Source organism: Mesitornis unicolor, unplaced genomic scaffold (genome assembly GCF_000695765.1).
Source record: "Mesitornis unicolor isolate BGI_N332 unplaced genomic scaffold, ASM69576v1 scaffold48531, whole genome shotgun sequence".
Classification (NCBI taxonomy): Eukaryota; Metazoa; Chordata; class Aves; order Mesitornithiformes; family Mesitornithidae; genus Mesitornis; species Mesitornis unicolor.
The window spans coordinates 19250-39595 of record NW_010162696.1 but is presented as its reverse complement, the minus strand read 5'-3'; the positions used below and the strand labels follow the sequence as shown (position 1 = coordinate 39595).

Here is a 20346-nt window from a genome sequence, read left to right as displayed (position 1 = left end):
GACACAGGTTATTTAGGTTGTGTAGTTTAGCAGGTAATTTCAATAGAGCTCTAACTGGAACACTGCTCAAAACTGCTGGCATTCAAGGAGGGAAGAGGGTGAACAAAATAACTTTCTTGTACCAGTCTCCTAATAATGCTGTAAAAGCATAAATAAATAGGAGATCAAGTGATGTAATGATATGGCAAGTTCTGAAAGGTTTTTGATTCATGTCTGTCTTTGTGTATAGTCAGTAAATTTAAGTTTTGCAAAGGCAGTAAGCACTTCTATTTGTAGTGGCTATGTGTAGCTGTTGCTATGTAGTAGTTTAAGCTGGCTGTATTTAGCTCTAGCAATTCAGGTTTAAAACTTAGTGTTTAGTATAATTAGGAATACAGAAAGGTCATGAGTTGGAGTGGCGGCGAAACAGAGTTACAGTTCAGGTAAAGAAAATCCAAACCCAAGGAAGGAGAAGAGCCTTTGTCAGGAAGAACGTCGTTTCAATGCACAAGATTGTGTAACTGATTTTGAACCCAGTCTTGTTCCTTACATTCATGTTTTAGCATGAGGTTTTTAAAGCCTTGTTTATCTTTCACTGATGATGGGAAGTGTGAGGATAAATTTGAAAAAAACTTTTAAAATATATCTGACAACTATTTGCAGTAAATGCAGTGTGTAAGATTTGTGTACATCCAAAGATCTGAAGTTGGGCCGTTGCCAATGAAAGTTACTGGCTTTAGCATCCAATACCAGGGATTTTCCAGTGCTAAAAACAGCTTTTGTGAGAAACAGTGTTTTGTAGTTGCTTTATTCATGAAGGTCGCTGAAAGTTCAGTTTAGAAGGGTGGAATAACCTAAGTTTATGTTTGCCTCAGTCTATAAATAAAAATGAGGTGTGAGAGGTGGAAATCTTGAAGCCCTTATCTCTCTTAAGAAAGATAGCAATAGGAAGTCATCGCTTTGGTGCCCTTTGTATGGGTAATGCATCCTCACTTAACAAGTTTTGAATGCAAAACCTATTTACTTATCCAGCATGTTTTAAAATAGTTTTGTTAAATTCTAGTAACCATTTTTTTGCAGTTTCATTTTATTCCAGTTTCTGTAGAAATTGTTTTCCTACCTGTGGCTATATCAAACTAATAAGTGTATATAAACATGTTTTTAATGAGCATATTAGTATGACTATAAAAGCTACAATTTATCTACATTAATTTAGGCAATGATTAATGGAAAGTACTGATTTTACTGTAAAAAGTTGCATTTATTAATGTAAATATTCATTATCAAACAACAGCGTAAATGCAAAACTAAACTAAAACTAAAGTCTAAAACTATTTAAATCATGAAATTCATGTTATGCAGTCCATTTTTGGTGACTCAAAGAGCTCTATTTAGTGTAGGGTTTTTTTGTTTTTAATGTGAATTCTGTTCTCTACAAAGCACAGGAGTTAAGTAACTGTGTTGATATCAAGATAAAGCCTGAAAAAATCAGGATGCCTTCAGGGAAGAAAGTGGAGAATCCTCATAGGAAAGGATAAAGTATCAAGTTTTAATGCAAAATTAGCTCTTGAATTCCTTAAAATGCTGAGCATATAAATATGGGAATTGTCAAACATGATTTGAAAAAAAGGAACCACACCTCTTTGAGTAAAGTTGTGTCTCAGTGGTTGTACTTGTTCAGGAAGGTGGGGTTTAGCAGCAGGTCAGCTCGCTGTAATTGGAGCAGAACTTCCCTTCTGAGGAGGAAGTAGTTCATTTGTGAAAATGAGCCAGCATTGCTTCCAGGTATTTCCTGGTGCGTTGGGTGACTTTGTAACTGCTTTAATTAGGTGTCAGAACCTAGAAATCTGAGTAATAAAGGTGGATGTCTTACACTTTTGTTAGATTGTTTAAGGAATACTAAAGAATTAGTCAGTGCTTTGTGGTAAAAAGTCTTTGCCAGTAAAATTGCATTCTCTCATGTGTGTAACTTTGTCTTTAAAACGTAATATACTGACACCATACACTTGCATGTACAAGCCCATCAGTGTGGGAGGTTCAGGTGTTTCCTTAATGCAAATATAAACCTTTTTCCTGAAAGTGCTTTGAAAGCAGCATTTTGCAGTGAAAGCTGTTGCTTTTAAAAAATCTGCTCTAAATCACTCATTTTGGCAGTATCTCGAATTCTGACATTTAGAATTGCCCTGAATCAAACTTGGAGACCATAGATTATTAGAAGGAGAATGTGTTGAAGTAGAAGCAGGATCTGAATAGCCTTTTCTGGGTATAATGGCACTGTAGTCTGTCAAATAAACCTAAGGTAAAGTTTTGCAAGTGTCCTTAATGTTCTTTCTTTGTAGTTCATCAGTGTACGTTTTGTTTTATATTTCAAAGTGCAGCTTTGCTAAGGTTTCTAGCAGGAGGACTTGGAAGCTCTCTGGTGGTTGGTTGTGTTCGGAAATGGAGCTGGAAATGCTGTAGCTGGTTCCAGTGACTGGTTGAAAAATCTTTAATACTTAAACGTGAAATAACCCAGTCACTGTTTAAGCATATCTTCTGTTTAATTTACTACATTATCAAAGCTGTGAAAGATAACATATTTCACTTGTGGAAAAGTAACAAATTGTGTGGAAGGAGTTCTTTTTACAAAGGTGAGGTTAAACTCAGTGGTTACACTTTGATAATATATTGAGGAAATTCTTTAATAAGAGTGAGGAATTTGGGAGTGCTTTTCAGACTGACATGTAATTCTGAATGTAGCAGTCCTCCCAAGATTAAGATTTTTATATACATCCCGAGATATCATAGTATGTTGACTTAAGAGTTATTTTTTTAAATGCTTCAATACCCTTGAGATTGAAGAGTAGAACAGAAATCATCATCACTTTGTGAAATTTCAGAAGTGTTCAACACTGGGGAAAAAAAGGATCATAAACTGTATATATAACTGCAAATAAGATCTTTTATTTGTGGAGTCATACAGGCTGGAAGGAACTTCTGGAGGTAACCTGAATGCTGCTTGGTCAAGTGGGCCAACGTAGATCAGGTTGCTTAGGGACTTGCACTTTGAGTTTTGGTTATCTCCAAGGATGAAGGCTGCACAGGCTCTCTGGGTGACATGGTGCAATATTTGACTACATCCGTGGTCAGAAACTTAGTTCTAAATATTTAAAACTTGTGTCCAGTGCTGCTTGTCTTTTCGTTGTGCACCTCCATAGAAGGTTATGCAAAGCAAAACTGTCTGCATTTTTGGCAGGTTAAAAATAATTATCTGAAGCTTAAAGATTAATACAAATGAAACCTGTTAATCTAAATATAAAATCAGTAGTTTCTAGAACTGCAGTTCATCTATTCTCGTGTTATTAGTAGTTTGTAGAAATTTTGTGAATTATGACTTTTATCCTGTCATGGAGTATTTATAATCGGGTGGCACCTCGGGACCATCAAAAGCCCCATTCTTGTTGCCTCTGTGCTTGCAGAACTACTGCAGAAGCTTGCTACACATGAAACCTCATCATTTAAGTAGATAAGAGAAACAAATTGAACCAAAAATAGTGAAAAAATAATTGAACAAATTATTGGCAAATCTGGTAATGAAACTGGAAACAATAATTTGATGTAACCGATAAGGTTCTATTGCCCACCAACACAGACATCAACGTACGGTTCTGCTGTGAAATACTGTCTTTGGTTCATTTCAATTATGGCAGCCAAAGAGGAATAGGATTAAGATTTTAGCCACATTCTTTAGCAAATTGGTGTATTTCTCTCAAGCACCACTTCCAGTTTTTAAAGTAGGGTGTAAAGCAGTTTGAACTGGTCATGCAGAAATGAAAGCAGATTTTTCAGCTTACTGAAATTACTTTTTTTTTGTTCTTGAGTAAAAAGCTTCTGAAAAGTAAAATATTTCAAATATTCTCTTAACTTGACAGATGTTATTAAAACTTTCAAACTAATAGATAACCTTGAGGCAGAATTTTAGGACACTGCAATTGGGGGTGGAGGAGTACGCTTACTCTATGCCTTCTAATAAAGGCATTTTTTATATAGTAAGCTCTGATCTTGTTCCTATTCTCTCCCTGCTGCTATTGAATGCAGGCTTGATGTCCCTGGAGCATCTAATTGTAAATAATGAACTTGGAGTAGTAGGAAGGATCACTTTAAATATTTAGGCTTTGTGATGGAAGAATGCTTTGCAAATGTGAACAGAGTGCTTTTTAGGTGATAGTAGTTACCACTCTGTAAAGACTGCAGAGAGAGAGAGGTCTCATTGCTACAACTGAGGAAGGAGCCTGTGTGTTGGGCTGACAAAATGTTTCCATCCTGTATGTGGGAGATGATGCTATCAGTTTCTTTCTTTGTGAAGTCTTCTTTAGCAGTTTCTTAGACCTTTTCAAACAAAAGTTAATGCTTTTGCTTTTCACTAAATGTAAAAATTTGCTATTTTTTCAGTTTTCAATGAATGAGTTTTGCAAGAAAATTCTGAATTTTTTTTTTCATTCTTCTTATCTGTTGTCTATCTGATCCGTAAGCAAAGTGTGCAATTGCTCAGCTTCTAAAAGTTTTATGGATAAGATTTACTTATTAATTTACATCAGACCAATGACTGTATTAGATCTTTGTCAAATCATATGAGATATCTGTTAGCAAAGTGCAAGCCTCTACCATGCTTCCCAAAGCAATATTTTCTTTCATGAGTTGATTTTGTATTTTGAGGCTTGCGCCTACAATGAAATAGCAAGTACCAAAGAACAATACAGTTTGAGAAACTGATATTTTAAAGCACGCAATGTGTAGACTCCTGAGACTGGTACTTAATGCTGCTTTATCTGGACACACTTCCTATTCATCCTTTTTTTTTTTCTTTGCTTTTTTATCAGAAAGTTCTTTGACTGAAAGCAACTTTTGTCTAAGTTGTGAACCTGAGATGTTCTTAATATTTTTTTCTTTTCCCACCTGGTTGCTCATATTACGAGCTTTCATGTACATACCTGGAAAAGGGACTACTACATTAAAGATGAAAACTTGTATTAAAGATGCTGTAGGAAGAGTGTTCTGTATGACAAACTTAGGGTGTGTAGTGCTATCAATAAATAATTTTAAAATCATATTTGCATGTATGTGGTTTTCTCAGCTTATTTGTTTTTCAGACAACTACTGAGAAGACACCAGCTTTCAGAGAAATACAGATATGGGAAAAAATACAATATATTTTGCTGTCTGTGTTATAATTACAAGCAATTTTTTTTTTTCAATTCAAAGCTTTTAGTAATTCATGGTGATAACTGAGGCTAAAGTTTCAGGTTGATCTTGATCCTTCAACGTCTACAAACAAAACATACTTGTTTCACTAATTTGAGACCAGTACAGTTCTATTAATAAATTTTGGAATTAAAATATGGGAAGTGCATGACATAAAGAGGTGTCCAATTAGATATAGTCTGGGATAATAAAAGTAACTGCAAAATGACGTGGGGGAGATTTATGTCCTAATTTTGTTTCTAGCTAAACCTGTGTATTACCTAAGTAACATCCATTGCTTTCATACTCCTCTTTGTTATCTGTACTGGATACAGTGACTTCCAGAAGTCCTGATTTGGGTTTGGTGTTGTTTTTAATTCTTCGTCTTAATATGATGTGGTGTGTAAAGTGATTTTAAGATGGAGACTTTTATAATATTCAGATATGGTGCTGCTGAAAGTACCAGCACCTTTCAAAATGGTTATTTTTGTGGAAATGAATCTCATTATCCAATTCAGTTCTTCGGGTAGGAGTGTCGCTAGAGTACCTCACACTGTGTAAGATTTACTTTTTGCACCACTGTTAAGTGGTGGTACTGTTACATACTCTTAAATACTTGAGTATTTAAAATAATTAAAGAAAACACATGTTCTACAGATGCAGTGCAGCTTCAGGCATTACTGTGAAGGAAATGTCTGTTCAGTTAAAGCCATAGGCATGGAATGTGCCCCTCCTTTCCTGTGCCACAGAACCACATTTTTGCAGCATTTTCTTCCTCTCGTCTCACAGAAGCAGAAGTAAATTGAATATTACAGTGCATGTTTCAGTTGAGCTTGGTAGGAAAGCAGTTGCAATGCTGCTTCTTATATTCATTCCCTCTCTACCAGACTCGCTGTGTTTGCTCCATGTTTGTCTGAGATGCTACGTGTTTCAGAATGCTTCTTCACTACTGAAACCGTAACTGGGTGCGGGTGAGGTTTCGTGAGGTGATGAGAATATGGGTTGTTGCTGACATGGGGTAATCCTTTCTCACAGTTACTTCTTAGTGTTTGTCTGGCCCTTTGAAGGCTTAGTCACCTCTCTAAGCTGTTAGCAGCAGGATGCAATTATTACTTCAGGCTCTCTTGATAAGTGAATTGATTTCTGTGTTCTTGCCACCTTGGAAAGCTGTTCTTTAGTGAGATCAAATTGCTTCTCTGCATGCTCACATGAATAGATGAGCACTGGTGGTACAAAGAAGTTTGTAAAAATGAATCACGGGGCTTATTTGGGAGGAGGCAGGGAGATTAATCCTTTTGGTGGCAGCAGCAGCATACTATTAGATCAGTTTATGCCAATTATGAAATGCTCCCAGCTCTTTTTTTGTTTGAAAAGATGTATTGTAATTGCTGGTGTGACATCCTGTGATGTCTCTAACCTGAGAATTTAATGAGCAATTGGAGGCTGTGGTACTCAGTATCTACCTGTCCAAAGGAGAAGCCAGATACTTGAGTTTGGTCTTTTTCTTTTAAACATTGAAGGTTTTGCGAACTCAGAACTGTGTTGATATTTGCAATACTGACAAACGATTGAGCGTTGTATATTGAAGATGATATCTGAGGTGGCTGATTGAACCTTAGACTCTGTTCCTTGATGTGCTACAGGTGTCAGTGCAAAATTAATTTTGACTGGTAGAAGATGTCAGAGCAGTTTTATTGTCTGTTAGAAAGTAAAGCTGCATAATGAAAAATAATGGCTCAGCTGAATTCAGAACATGAGCTTCCAGAACTCAGTACAACTAGAGAAGTCTTTTGTCCAGTACCACTCTAGGTAGTACAAGCAGGATCCCTGAATGACTTGCTTGTTATTGTGAATTTGAATTAAAGGTCTTGAGAGAATTGGCAACTTACCTAGTTTGAATCAGCTTAACTGTGTTAATATATCTGCAGCTATGGGCTAATTGTGGGAAGCCCCTGTGGCTGCCTGTAAATAGAGATCAGTGGGGTCAAGACTAAGCCATTTGCTTCATTGCCTGCAGAAAGGTTTCCTGATGCAGCAAGGAGAGCTGTGGCAGAAGGCGTGACACTGGCAATAGGACTCTGGGGGCTATACTGTTCCTGGAGCAGAAGCAAAGAGTTCCCTTCTCCCAAACATATCTCATCTGCTTTTTTGCCAGACATAGGCTCATGTGGGTGGGAGATTGATTTTGTTTTATAAGGAAGCAAGGGTGCTCTCTGGAATCCAGAACATGGATATCAAATGCATGGTATACACCGCCTTGCTCTTTCTGTAATACTTCCTATAATCACTGATAAAACTAACCTCTGTTTTTCCTGTGATTAGCAACCAAGTTGTCTTTGAGTGGAAATGTATTGTGGAGGTCTTCTGTTGCCTCCTGCCCCCCCATCTCCAAATTTGCATGCAGTTTTTAGGTTAAAAGGGCTTTTAATAGTACTTAACTATTTCATTTTTATTGCTCCAGAGCAGCAAACTTTGGCCTGTTACAAGTGGAGAGGAAGGGTGGGTCTCCCTGCTGCAATTCACAGCTGAACTTGAAATAAGCGATATGTAGGAAAGAGTCAGGGCAAAGTATGTGGTTTCACAGCATCTTGCTTAGCAGCACGATCTTCCTGCACAGCATAGCTGTTGATAGAAGAAGTGAGCTGTCATGGTGTCTGGCAAATACAGCTGTGTTTCAGTTGTTAAAAAGAGGGAAAAGAAAAAGGGAAAGGGGAGGAAAAAAAAAGAAAAGCTAACTTGTATTTTAATGCCTCTTTTACTGTTAGGTGATGATCACCTAGGTGATGATCAGGAATTGAGCATATCTTAGTGGAGCTGACAGTGGTGTGATGTGGCGGGAGCCCTGAACTTGTGCAAGCTCATATATTCATGACCATATATAGGCACATACTGCACAGAAGGTTGAGCTTTTTCAACCACAGTCAGTTCTGATGTGCCAGGAACAGGAAGAGTACTTGGGGGGCATTTGAAGGTCTATAAGGTATAACTTCTATAAAATACAGCAAACTTCTGAATGTTTCAGTCTGGAAAAGGTAGAAGAATAGGATTTCTCTGTGTATTTGATGAGTGTAATGCCTTGAGAGAAATTAGACTGTGAAATAAAGGCAGAAGTATGAAAATAAGGCTGATCTAGCGTAACTGATGCCATTCTGTACATTGGTGCCTCTTGTGTGCTTTTGTAATCTGAAAACTGCAAATACTGTAGTATCCAAGTGTAGGCATTTGTTGATAGACCAATTGTTTTAAACTCTGGCAGAAAGAAAAATTAGGCATCATTATGCCTAATAGCCATGCTCATTGCATACAACCTGTCCTTTTCTCTTTGGCCAAGCTTCTCAGTCTGCATTTTTTACCTTAACTGAAATAGTTTACTTTATAAAATCAAAAAGCTTGTAGCTGATGTAATGGGTAGCATTTGGCTTCGCTTGAATTGAACCAGTAAATCTCCCTAGCTCTTACCTACTGATATCAGACTTCCATGTAAGTGGGAACTGATGACTGTGACTGGCGTATATGTGAGAATCAGATAAATAGAAGGCCTGCAGCGGGGAATGCTTCGCTTCTCAGTGTTTCAGAAGTCTTTTTCCCCCCCTTTTTTTTTTTTTATAACTTCCTCTCAGCCTCTGCATGATTTGTGCAAATTAAAGCTCAAACCTGCATGAAATCATGCTTTATGAAAACAGTCAGATTGGTTCTATGCGTTCAAAGAATTAAATACAGTAAATGTGTAATTCCTTATATAGGCTTGTGGTAAAAGCCATTTGCAAGACCTGTTTTTGTCAGCCATTGATGATCAGATGTTCTGGATTAGTGAACTGAAGTTGATAGCTTCTTGTGAGCTGCTCTGCAGGCATTTAGCTGAAAAGAGTGACTATAAATCTAATCTTGGAAACTACACCAATAAAACACTGTCTTAAATTTTGGTGTTTTGAGAGTAACTGGAGTAATAAGTGGAGAAACTTCAGTAATTTCTCAGTCTTGGATTTTGAGTTTTCTAAAGGAATACTCAACTGTAGCCTTTTTTATTGTTGATTGCTGATGTGTGTATAAGGCCCTTGTACTGTGTGGAGAAAAAGGTTTTCTCATTTAGACTTTTCAAATGTTACGTTGTTTCTGTTTTGACTTGTTCAAATCAGTTCTAATCAATTTTTAAGTTTAAATGTATTTAATAGCCAGCATTGCTTTCAACTGTAATGCAGGTGATGGAAGTGTTTTCAGTTTTCAGGAGAAATAACTTCCTGTCTCAACTGGACTATACCGTACTAGAGGTTTTTGCCTGTCACTTCATATTACAAGTAATGTACCTCTTGCTATATGTCCATTTTTAAATTACTTTTTATTTGCCCATAAACACCACATTTTATATGGACTGTCCCTTTGTTCAATTTGGTCTTCCTCAAGTGACAGCTGAGCCAGTAGCTTTTGCTGCCAAAAGGGGGAGATCTTAATCTCATTGAGGCTCATGAAAGTGTGTTAATTTATCCTTCTGGTTTTGGAAAACAGAAATTTCATTTAGAGCATTTATTTCTGGAAAAAGCTGAGTGGCAATAAAACAGCCCTAAGTAATTTTCAGATGCTATGTGTTAAGTGAGACTTCAGGATTTAATTCTTTTCTATGGGCTTGTATGTATGAGGTGGGAGAATACGGCTTTTTCAGTTACTTGTCTCCACAGATAAGTTAATTTGCTTTAACTGCTAAGGAAAAGTGAATTAGTTTTAAATGGGCTTCACAAAGGCAGGTTAGCAAAATGCAGACAGTGTCTTAGCTGACAGACCCTCAGTTTCTGAAGACATTTTAGGTTTTTTTGCTCCTTTAAGCATTAATTCTTAATGAGATGTTGAGAATTTGTGTTTGCCTAAACTATAAAAAGTGGGATCTGTGATGAATTGTCACACTGAAAAAGTTCTCATTGAGGAATTGAATTTACCAGTAAAACGTTCATTAAAAGCAACATTTAGGTTGATCTGTCCCGAAGAAACATCTGGTACTATCAAATACTTCTGAATGGATGTTACTTGTACTATAGCTCACCTGACTGATAAGAATAGTTCTTACCAATAGCGGAAAAAGAAGCAAAACCAGTTTTACATCACCAAACAAATGAAAATGAGGTATCATTCCATTTTTATTGCAGACTTAATATCTCACGTTACAGATACCACCAGTTTAAAGCACGCAGTCATTCAGAGTGCAGTTCAGGCACCCAAATTTTGCTTAATTTTGCTTATTTAAGCAAGTGTTGTTTCTCTGCTTGTCCAGAGCTAACCCGGCCTTGGCAGGGGTAAGTGGTCCTGTTCACATCCTCAAGTCAAGTCGCAGCCAAGCAAGATGAGTCCCTTCACCTGCCTTTGAGCTGGGAGCCTGAGAGTCACACTGAAAGCACAACCAAATTCCTGCTCTGGAGTGTGAGGCCTGAAGTCCAGTCTGACCTCAGATTCTGTTAATTGCTCATTTGATACAATGTCCTGGTAATGGAGCCTTGGAGCCTGCCTTGCCCTTCTTGTTCAGGAGTGCTTTAATAGTGCTGTAGGTTACCTGTGTTTCATGTCCTTTAGATTGCTTTGGATTGAGCACTGAGCTGTGTACGGAGTGCCCTGACTTCAGCAGCAGAGCTGTGGAGTATGTCCGCACTCGGGAAAATCGTACATACCAGTGGCTGGGGTAATCTCTGGCTATCGCAGATGAGTTTACGTTCCCTTGGGTCAAAGGAGACAATCCAGACTTTCCTCTTATCTTGGCAAGTGCTCTAATGAGCTGTGGTAGAAGAAGATGCTCATGCCTCTCAGTGTCTCTTTTGAGAAGTGTAAACGCTGTGGCATTTATCTCCGTATAATGCAAATTTATGTTTACAAGAGGAATTCTGGTTTAGGTGTTTGAGGTAGCAGATAAAGGCTGTCTGCAATCCAAAATAAAGCATTAAATTTAGAAATTTACAAACTGACAGCCTTTCCATTTCCATTAGTGGGCTCAGAGTGGCTGTATGCTGCCTGTCAGCGAGCAGAAAGCAGCCTGGGCTGGTCTTCTGGGATCTCACTGTGGTTTGAACAGTGCTACTGAGGCAGCTCATGCTCTCTCAGGGCACTCTGAGCTTGAACTGTCTCTGCTGGAGCCCCTTTTCTGAAACTTGTGACTCGTCAAGAACCTAAGGCTCAAGCACTGGCGGTATTGCTACCCTCCACCACAAAAGCTATTTACCAGTCAGTTCAAGAGCTCTAGTATGCTCAGACAGTTTTTATAGTTTTAAATATATTTAAATGTGTAAATGTAAAGCATTCGTTGATTACTTTTAGGTATTTGTTAATTTGAATTCGTGCTTCTCAAACAGTTGAATTTCAAACAGGAAGTCCAGAGTGTGCAGACACTGAATCCTCCCAGCTCTTTTTTCGATAGAAACAAAGTGTTAGAAATGGGAACTGTGGTTCAGGAATTATCCTGTATTTGGATAGTGACATATCAAGGATGCAAGAGAGCTTTGAATGGCTCCTCAACTTAGATAACTGTAAAGTGTGAAGAATGTGAACTGTTGCCAGGTTAGGTTTGGAAACCAACATTTATTTATTTATTTTTATAATGGGTGCCCTTACCAGTTTAGGGAGGAAAGAAGAATGAATGAAAGCAAGTGCAAGTGGCATTCTACAGGAAAGTAATCATTGAGAAGTTTTAAGACTGTTTCACATTAAAAAAAAAGCATTTTTGTGTTCCTTTTGCAAGCACACATGTCTGCAGCTCTGCAGTGGACCAATTCCCTGAACTGGTCTGAAAAAAATATAATAACCTTTCTAACTTTACTCACTGTGTAATTGTACAAGTGCTTGTGCAAGCAGGACAGAGAAAGCCAGGGCAGGTGTGTGTACTTCTAATGAAAGTGCTGGCTTATGCTGTGTTTTGTCTGCAAGAAGGTGTGGCTGAAGGCAGTTGCTTGAGGACTTGCATTAGACAAATTCTCAAGGTGTTTCTTTACAACTTTCTCTGCTGATACTGTGGTACTAAGAGGCCTTACAGGTAGATGCAGGTGAAATTATGTGCTTCTGTGTCTACACAAGTGTTTTTAAGCTTATGTAATCTGTTGACTCCTGTCTAGCTGTGAGCCTTCTGGGAAGTTTAGACCCGGAGGATGTGATGTGTAGTAAAACGAGAGGAGAAGCTTTGAAGGTTGACCGTATCTTCATTATGGTTTTTGGCTCTCTTGGGAAAGTGTGTTGATTCCCAGGCATCCATGGACCAAAAATTGAAATAGATTGTGAATACATTATTGATCTTATTTCTTACATTAATCTTTTTCTTTTTGCCAGTAGTACAAAACGTGAGTGACTCAATTCTGCTTACATGACAGATAATCTCCCTTATTCTGTTTTAAGAGGTGGAACTTTATATTCTGTGTTTCTGACAGTAGTTTAAATAATGTGAGCAAATATATGAAACAGTGAAAATTGTCCAATTTTATGTCTGGGTATTAAAGCTAAAATTGGTTTGAGTAGGAATGAATACAAGTATGTACAACCACGTAATTGTTTTTGTATTTAAGGTGCGTATAGCGGCAAAATTCATAATTCATGCTCCTCCTGGGGAATTCAATGAGGTGTTCAATGGTGAGTCTCTGTCTGCTCTGTCCTTTCATTTAAGGCATTCGTATCCAAAACTGTATTGCCAATTACTCTCCTGAATTTTATGTAGCTTATATTTTAACAGCTCACTTGCTGTAAGAGCTGGTTTTGTAGCTTGGCATAATACACTTCGCAGTCACAAGACAGCTTGGAGCTTAGATGCAAAAGGGGGAAAGTACCACTTTTCTTTGTGAGGTGAGAATGAGCTTTCTTTCTGGTTTTAATCAGTCATGAATTAACAGTTGCTAAGGCATTCGTTTAAAAGATGCATGTACTCTTTTTTTCAGTCTTTGATAGTTACATTTTTCAGAAATTGAACTAGCTGAAATTAAAATGGTTTGGGTTTTTTTGTTTGGTTTTTAGGTTTGGTTGGTTGATTTTTATTTTTTTTTTTTTTAAGAAGGAATATAATTACAAGTACTTAACCTTGAATATACAAAGGACTACTGCTTAATGCCAGTTGTGGAAAGAATATTAATCTTCTCCAAACAGTTTTAGCCCTTAAATTCTGGGCACACTTCATTTTACTGAGTGTATTGGTAAGCTGAAAGGAAACTTGAAATCATCTTCTCTCAACTATAGTTGCCTGAACTTTACCTAAAATGTTATTTTTCTTTAAAAATTGTTGTGTTTGTCTTGCATCAAGATATGTGGGCATACATATCATGTAAGAATGCATACATTTTGTAGCTGTAGCTTACCAATAGCTCTGATGCTGTTTAAGTAAAGAAGTAAGCTTAGTATACTAAACTTTTAATCAGAGTCAGGCCTGAGAGAGCTTAAATTTGTTAAGGAATGTAATGTTTTTAGAAGTGCCTTGTTCTTCAGTTAAACTGTGACCAGATGATTATTAAATTCAGCTTGTACTGCATTTGTGAAACGAATGCTGGTGAGCAGCTCATTACCCCAGCTCCTGAAGGTTAATACAATTTCTTACAGCAGTACTGCTATAAACTTTATTGTTACACTAGTTCATAGTTGCAGCTACCTGCTCAATAACAGAGTATGTGTTTGAAAACACGTAACAAAACGTTGGTCATAAATATGCAACCAGTGTTCAGTGAGATTCAGACTGACCCCTTAAAAAAGGAGAGAGAAAGCTTTAATTCTGTAATTTTTAATTTTGTTTGTTTGATTTGATGTGGGTTTTTTTTTTTCATTTGAGGTGTTTTGTTGTTTTCTGATTTGGATTGGGTTTTGTTTTGGTTTTTTAAAGAAAAAATACTTCAAATATATGGCTGATTTTTTTTTTCCACTTGCATGGTGTCTTGGGAATCTTTAGAAGAGTTTAAAATGTTATAGTGAAACTAATGACCAGTTAATGATCAGTGCATTAAATTATTAAAATAGTGCCTAGTAGATAATAAGCCAGTAAGTCAAGTACATAAATAACAATTTACTGCAAAGTAAATGTTAAGTAATCCTCAGGAGAGTATTGACTTTATTTTATATTTGTATGTTTCTTGCATGATGGTAGAAGAAATGGTAGTGTGATATATTGTACTCTTACTACTGTCATTAAAAAAAATTAGTAGAACACACACTGCGTTGGTGGTGTCAGAATACAGTAACAACTGCCATCAGTACGGTGTCAGGGATTTGGTAGTCTGCATCTTAAAAGTGAACTCATTTGGATCCTGTGCTGTTCTCATTCAGAACTTCTCTAAAAAGGAGTTTGACAGATTCCTAGAGCTGTCATACAGCCTGGATAATATGGCTTATATCTGCTTACCAGATGGTGTTGGAAGGGATCTATTTCTGTACTGCTCTTCTCATTTTGTTCAGTCAAAATTGTGAAATAAGAAGCAATAAATTTCCTACCTGTTAGTCTGTATTGGTATGGAGTGGTTTGGGTTTTTTGTTTTGTAGAGTCTGTTGACATGTGTTATGTGACTGAAACAAGTTTTTGAGTTAACTGTACTTTTATGTTGCAAATATCTCCTTTCAGATGTTCGATTGCTGCTCAATAACGACAATCTTCTCAGGGAAGGAGCAGCCCAGTAAGTACCAGATGCCACGTACTCAGTTGCATAAAAACAAGATGTTTTTCAGTGAGGCTTTCACCGTCAGTAAGTGATCTGTTTAAAAAGATGTGTGCTTGGCAAGAAAAACCCTATTATGTGTTGTGCATCTTTGATCAAAGATTAAATTCTTGGCAGAGAAGAGGTCTGTATTGTATCCTAATGTCTAGAGCAACTGTTTTGGAAATGGGTGACCTGGATTTTGGAACTAGTCTCCACCTTTTTGGATTGCATTTTCTGTTTCTTGATAGATGTTATAGACACTGAACTTTTGTAAGATACTGCTTCCTTAGACCCTGCGTTTATATTAAAACATTATGCCTACTGTATTTTATGCCAGAATGAGTTTCATCTGTAAGATGGCTGAGTAGGTTGGATCTCTGTGGAATTCGAACTTTATCTGTTCCCCCAGTTTCTGTGGATTACTGTAAAGCTCATGTGTTTGTCTATATCAGGTTACTTTTGAACATAAATAATTGTGTAATAGTAGTTGGAATCTGTAATATAAATTGAAATGGACCAAGGTGATTGCAGGAATTTAGGCCTGCTAGATAATGAAACACTGGTACAATTTTTTGATGCATGATTGCCCAGATTATTAGCTATTTAAAACTGCTACAGCTACTAAGGAAAAAGATTGTGCTTGATGCAGGCTTTTGATGTTTCATTTTTTTCTCTTGTAGTGCATTTGCACAGTACAACTTGGACCAGTTTACTCCAGTAAAAATTGACGGTTACGATGAACAGGTATGAATAAAATTAAATACTTAACAGTTCCTTAAACTGTTAAAAGATTTTCTGGTATCAGAACATATCTTGGCAAGAAAATTAAAAGAAATGCATCTTCCCAGCCAAGTACCAGTACTTGTACTTGCTGTACTTGGCACTGGTGAGGCTGCACCTCGAGTACTGTGTTCAGTTCTGGGCCCCTCACTATAAGAAGGATGTTGAGATTCTGGAGCGTGTTCAGAGAAGAGCCACAAGGATGGTGAGGGGTCTGGAGAACAAGCCTTATGAGGAGCGGCTGAGGGAACTGGGCTTGTTTAGCCTGGAGAAGAGAAGGCTGAGGGGAGACCTCATCACCACCTACAACTACCTAAAGGGAGGTTGTAGAGAGGTGGGTGCTGGTCTTTTCTCCCAGGTGATGGGGGATAGAACAAGGGGAAACGGCACCAAGCTGTGCCAAGGGAGGTTCAGGTTAGAGATGAGGAGGAAGTTCTTTACTGAGAGGGTCGTCAGAAGCTGGAACAGGCTGCCCAGGGAGGTGGTGGAGTCACCATCCCTGGATGTATTTAAAGAGCGGGTAGACAAGGTACTTAAGGATATGGTTTAGTGGGTAGACAGGAACGGTTGGACGTGATGATCTCAGAGGTCTTTTCCAACCGAGCGATTCTGTGAAAATACAGATTTATGATTCTCTAGTAGTACCAGTTCTACAAGCTAATCATTTAGGGCTTCTAAAGAACTTGAAATTTCTTTGTGTTGTCCTGAATTTAATCAGACCTGACTTGGAGCTGTAGAAACAATTCCATACTCCATCTTTAATAGTAGAAGACATCCATTTCTCTATTGCATTGTTTATTGCAGTAAAAGGGTAAGAATCAGGATTTTTTTTTTGGAGTCAGTGTGTCATGTTAGCCTTGTCCTCTCTTGTTACATGAACATTCTGTTTAAAGTGCAGGTCTTTGGATATGAGTAAGCTCCAGTTTAATGTATAGTGTAATTCAATTTGGCATGTTTTTTTTATTCAGTAGCATATGTTATTAACTAAAATTTTATAATACAGGTTTTGATAACAGAACATGGTGATTTGGGAAATGGAAAATTTTTGGATCCCAAAAACAAGATTTCTTTTAAATTTGATCACTTGAGAAAGGAGGCTACTGATCCTAGACCGCATGAAGTTGAAAATGCCATAGAATCCTGGAGGAACTCAGTTGAAACCGCAATGAAAGCATATGTGAAAGAACACTACCCAAATGGTGTCTGCACAGTAAGTACTAAATTACATAACCACGGTAGCACTGTAGATAGAAATCCAAAATAAAGGTATAACTATCTGTAAACCAGGAAGATAGGCAGTTTCAACTGTAAAGAATTTAGTCCTGACAGAGATTCATACAGGGAAATGAGGGAAAGCTTCAGAAGCTTAATATTTCAGCTGTTGGATTACTAGTGGGTGATTACTGCAGGTCATAGTGAAGATTTAGTTCTGAAGAATTTTTATTTACATTTCTTAAAGCATTAAGACCTTCTATAGACTACTGCAGGTTGATCTTAGCTACCTGACTGGTTACATTTAAAAAGTAAATATCCATAAGATACAAATGTCTGTCTTGGCTTGGTTTGCTGATGAAAGTGTCAGTAAAGCAAACTGTTTCTCCTGTCCATCAAAGTGCTATATTCTTACCACCAGAATCAGTGGGTTCTGATGACTTCTTAATATAAAACCCCTCACTCTGGACCAAAATAGCATTCATTTGCTGTTAGGAGCCCTATGACTATTTAAAATTCAGCACACTGATCTAATGCTAGCTGTCCTGTGCTTTGTATTAAGCTGATGGAAAAATTAACTACGGGGGTGGGGGGAAATCATTTCCTGAGTTAAGTTGAATTGGATCCTTAGGCAGTTAGATGAGATCCAGCTTCTGTGAAGAAAACCAGACTGCATGTTCATTGAAATAATTTTTAGTAGTAGTTGATTTTAGGGGAGAACAGAGGACCAAAACCACCCTCTTAATCACATTTTTGCTGGTCTGTAAAGGTTTAAATCATCATTAATTGTAAAATAACTGGTATCTGAAACTCAGCTTGGTAATATATATTGTTACAGCAGTCACTGCTGTAGGCTTAAAATTTCTGTAGTTGCAGGAAAAGGAGTTCACAGCATTTCAGTTAAGGTGCCTGATCTTCAGATTTTCTAATCTCAATTATCTCTCCATTGTAATACACACTTCAGTGTTTCATGTACTGAATATAATGTAAGAACCATAGTGTTTATAACATTACATTTTACAGTGTATTCTGTACTGTAACAATAATAGGACTGGACATCTCTAAGTAGTTTGAGCAAGACACATACTGAAACTTTAACTCCTTTTTTTTTTTTGTTAATTTTTTTTCTCATTCAGGTGTACGGTAAAACAATTGATGGTCAGCAGACCATTATTGCATGCATAGAGAGCCATCAGTTCCAAGCAAAAAATTTTTGGTAAGTTTCTGTATGGATACAAATACAGCAAAATACAGCAAACTGAATAACTGCACTAGTGCTGTTACACTGATAATCCTTAGTTCAGAGAAGGTGTGTGCACATCTTGCACGTGACCTTTTTCTCCCTCCACTCCACCGCAAGTTTTTCTGCCAGAACTATGGAGAATTCTGTTCCTTTGTGATAGCTGAAGTGGCAGACTGCACATCTGGATCCCCTTTGCAGAACTTTGGGAACTTTCATAAAATTATTTGACTCTTCCAGTTTGTCACACAAACACCAGTACCCATGCCTGTGTTCCCCAATACATTTGCTTCTGCTTGTGTTGCATCCTTTGTGACTGAGAGGATAAAACCAGCTCCTTCTAGTTTGCATGTCTCAGAGAAAGACAGTAACCAAAGATTACCTGAATCATTTATGGGTGAGGTAGATACAGGTGATCTTGGATGAAATTAACTCTTACAAACTACAGCTTGGCTGTAGTTGTGTGAAGAAAAAGAAAAAGAGGGATCCTTCTGCATTTGAACTCTTTCTTGGAATAGCATCTTCAGCACAAAAAAAGATATCTCAGAGTAGAAATACTGTGGTCATCTTGCCTTCAAGGACCACAAAGTTACCAATATATTAGCTTGTCACTGCATCTAAAAACCTATATTCTACCCAAAACATAGTTCGATACATAAGTTTTCTTATAACCAATGGATCTGTCTAAAGGCTACCAGTAATACTAGTCTCACTGAGTTAGGTGACCCTTTCAGTTTTCTTAGTGATGCCAACAAGCTTCTGAATTGCCTTAGTCTGGATTTTCAGTGATAGTCTCTAATATGGATATTGTCTGAAATAATAACCAATGGCTTTATAATTATGTTAACCTTGTTAGTATCTAAGAGGTGTCAATATGGATCCATAAGTAGTTGTTTATCTTAAAGTCTTTCTCTCTCCCCTTGTTGAGTGCACTGGAGTCTACAGCAAACGTATTAGTATCAACTTTCTTTCCTTCTTTAAGTGCAAACAAAGCAGGAATTGAGAGACAGCTGCAGCGCATTCTTAATATAGCTCTAATGTACTAACCTCCTAATCCGCTAACCTCATAACTAAATACGAAAATGTCTAGTGTACAGGAACAAAATCAGGTGAAACTACAGTCTCCCCATACTGTTTTCCAGATGTTTGAAACTCCCTTTAAGCAGTTTGGCAAGGATATGGAATTTGTGGAAGGAACTGGAAGGAAATAGTTGTCCTGGAACAGAAATGGTAGAAGAGCTGAAAGACCTCATTACAGTTCAGCATAGTGGGAAGTCTTGCTGCTTTAACATTCCTTTCATTCAGGTTTTTCATAGCCTAATTTGAAGTGTGACTTTGGCTGATCCAGCAAGTTGTCCAGGTCCCAGAAACAAAATATTGTCTATATAAGCCTAATTAATAATAAAGGAGGAAAAAAACATTGGAGGCTTTGGGTGTTTTCAGAAGTCAAGTCCTGTTGTTAAAAGGTACTTGCCAGTATGTGTCCTTAGTCCGTATCTAAAGGCTAAATATTTCAGAGAACTGTTCTCTTCTTGACTAATTATGGGGCTGAATCTTTAGGGAAATATTTTGTGCATGTGTAGTTGCACAGGGTATTTAATTCTCTATTTTCCTTTGACTGTCAGTTGTATGTTGGGGTTTTTTCTTAACCAGTGGGGTGATGCCTGATTTCTGTTCTTTTTTTTTTTTTTTTCCTTTAAGGAATGGCCGTTGGAGGTCAGAATGGAAGTTTACAATCACCCCTTCAACCACTCAAGTGGCTGGAATCTTGAAAATTCAGGTATGCTTATCTCAAACTGTGTCCTGATCAGTGATGTCTCCAATTATAATCAAGGGAGACTCAGGCCAGGGTATTACATATTCTAAGAGAATTTGGGTACCTAATAAGCAAAGCAGAGATGCCCATTTAGTTAAGGGTTAGTGACTTTACTGCATATTTACCTAATTCTTACAAACACTAAATATCTGTGTAATATAATGATGAAGTCTTCAGAAGGTGTATTCGCCTCAGCTAGGCATATACCTTTTGGTTCACCATTTCTTGAACCCATAGGGGCACAAACCTTTCCTGAGGGTAGGCCCTTCCTGAAGTAGAACTTTTTTTCTTTTTAACTGATAATAGCAGGCTTTTCTTTGTGATATCCACCCTGTTGGTACCGTGTTACCCACCCTGAAACCTTTGGTTTCAGTCATTCCACCAGCTGAATTTTTTTAGTTCTGGGTCTCCTACATTCAGAATTTTCCCTTCCTGTTGGGTTTAGGGTATTCAGAAAGGAGATACTGTCC

The 20346-nt window shown here is 37.5% G+C and overlaps 1 protein-coding gene across 1 annotated transcript in view; it reads left to right on the top strand.

Moving 5' to 3' along the window:
- Positions 1-12680: 12680 nt before the first annotated feature.
- The window catches only part of CAPZA2 (capping protein (actin filament) muscle Z-line, alpha 2), a 15254-nt gene continuing 7588 nt past the window's right edge, over positions 12681-20346 (top strand). The window contains exons 1-6 of the mRNA XM_010193704.1: positions 12681-12789; positions 14753-14804; positions 15509-15572; positions 16612-16818; positions 17957-18036; positions 19762-19840. Of these exons, the coding sequence (XP_010192006.1) occupies positions 12681-12789; positions 14753-14804; positions 15509-15572; positions 16612-16818; positions 17957-18036; positions 19762-19840 (591 nt within the window). The remainder of the gene's footprint in view (positions 12790-14752; positions 14805-15508; positions 15573-16611; positions 16819-17956; positions 18037-19761; positions 19841-20346) is intronic.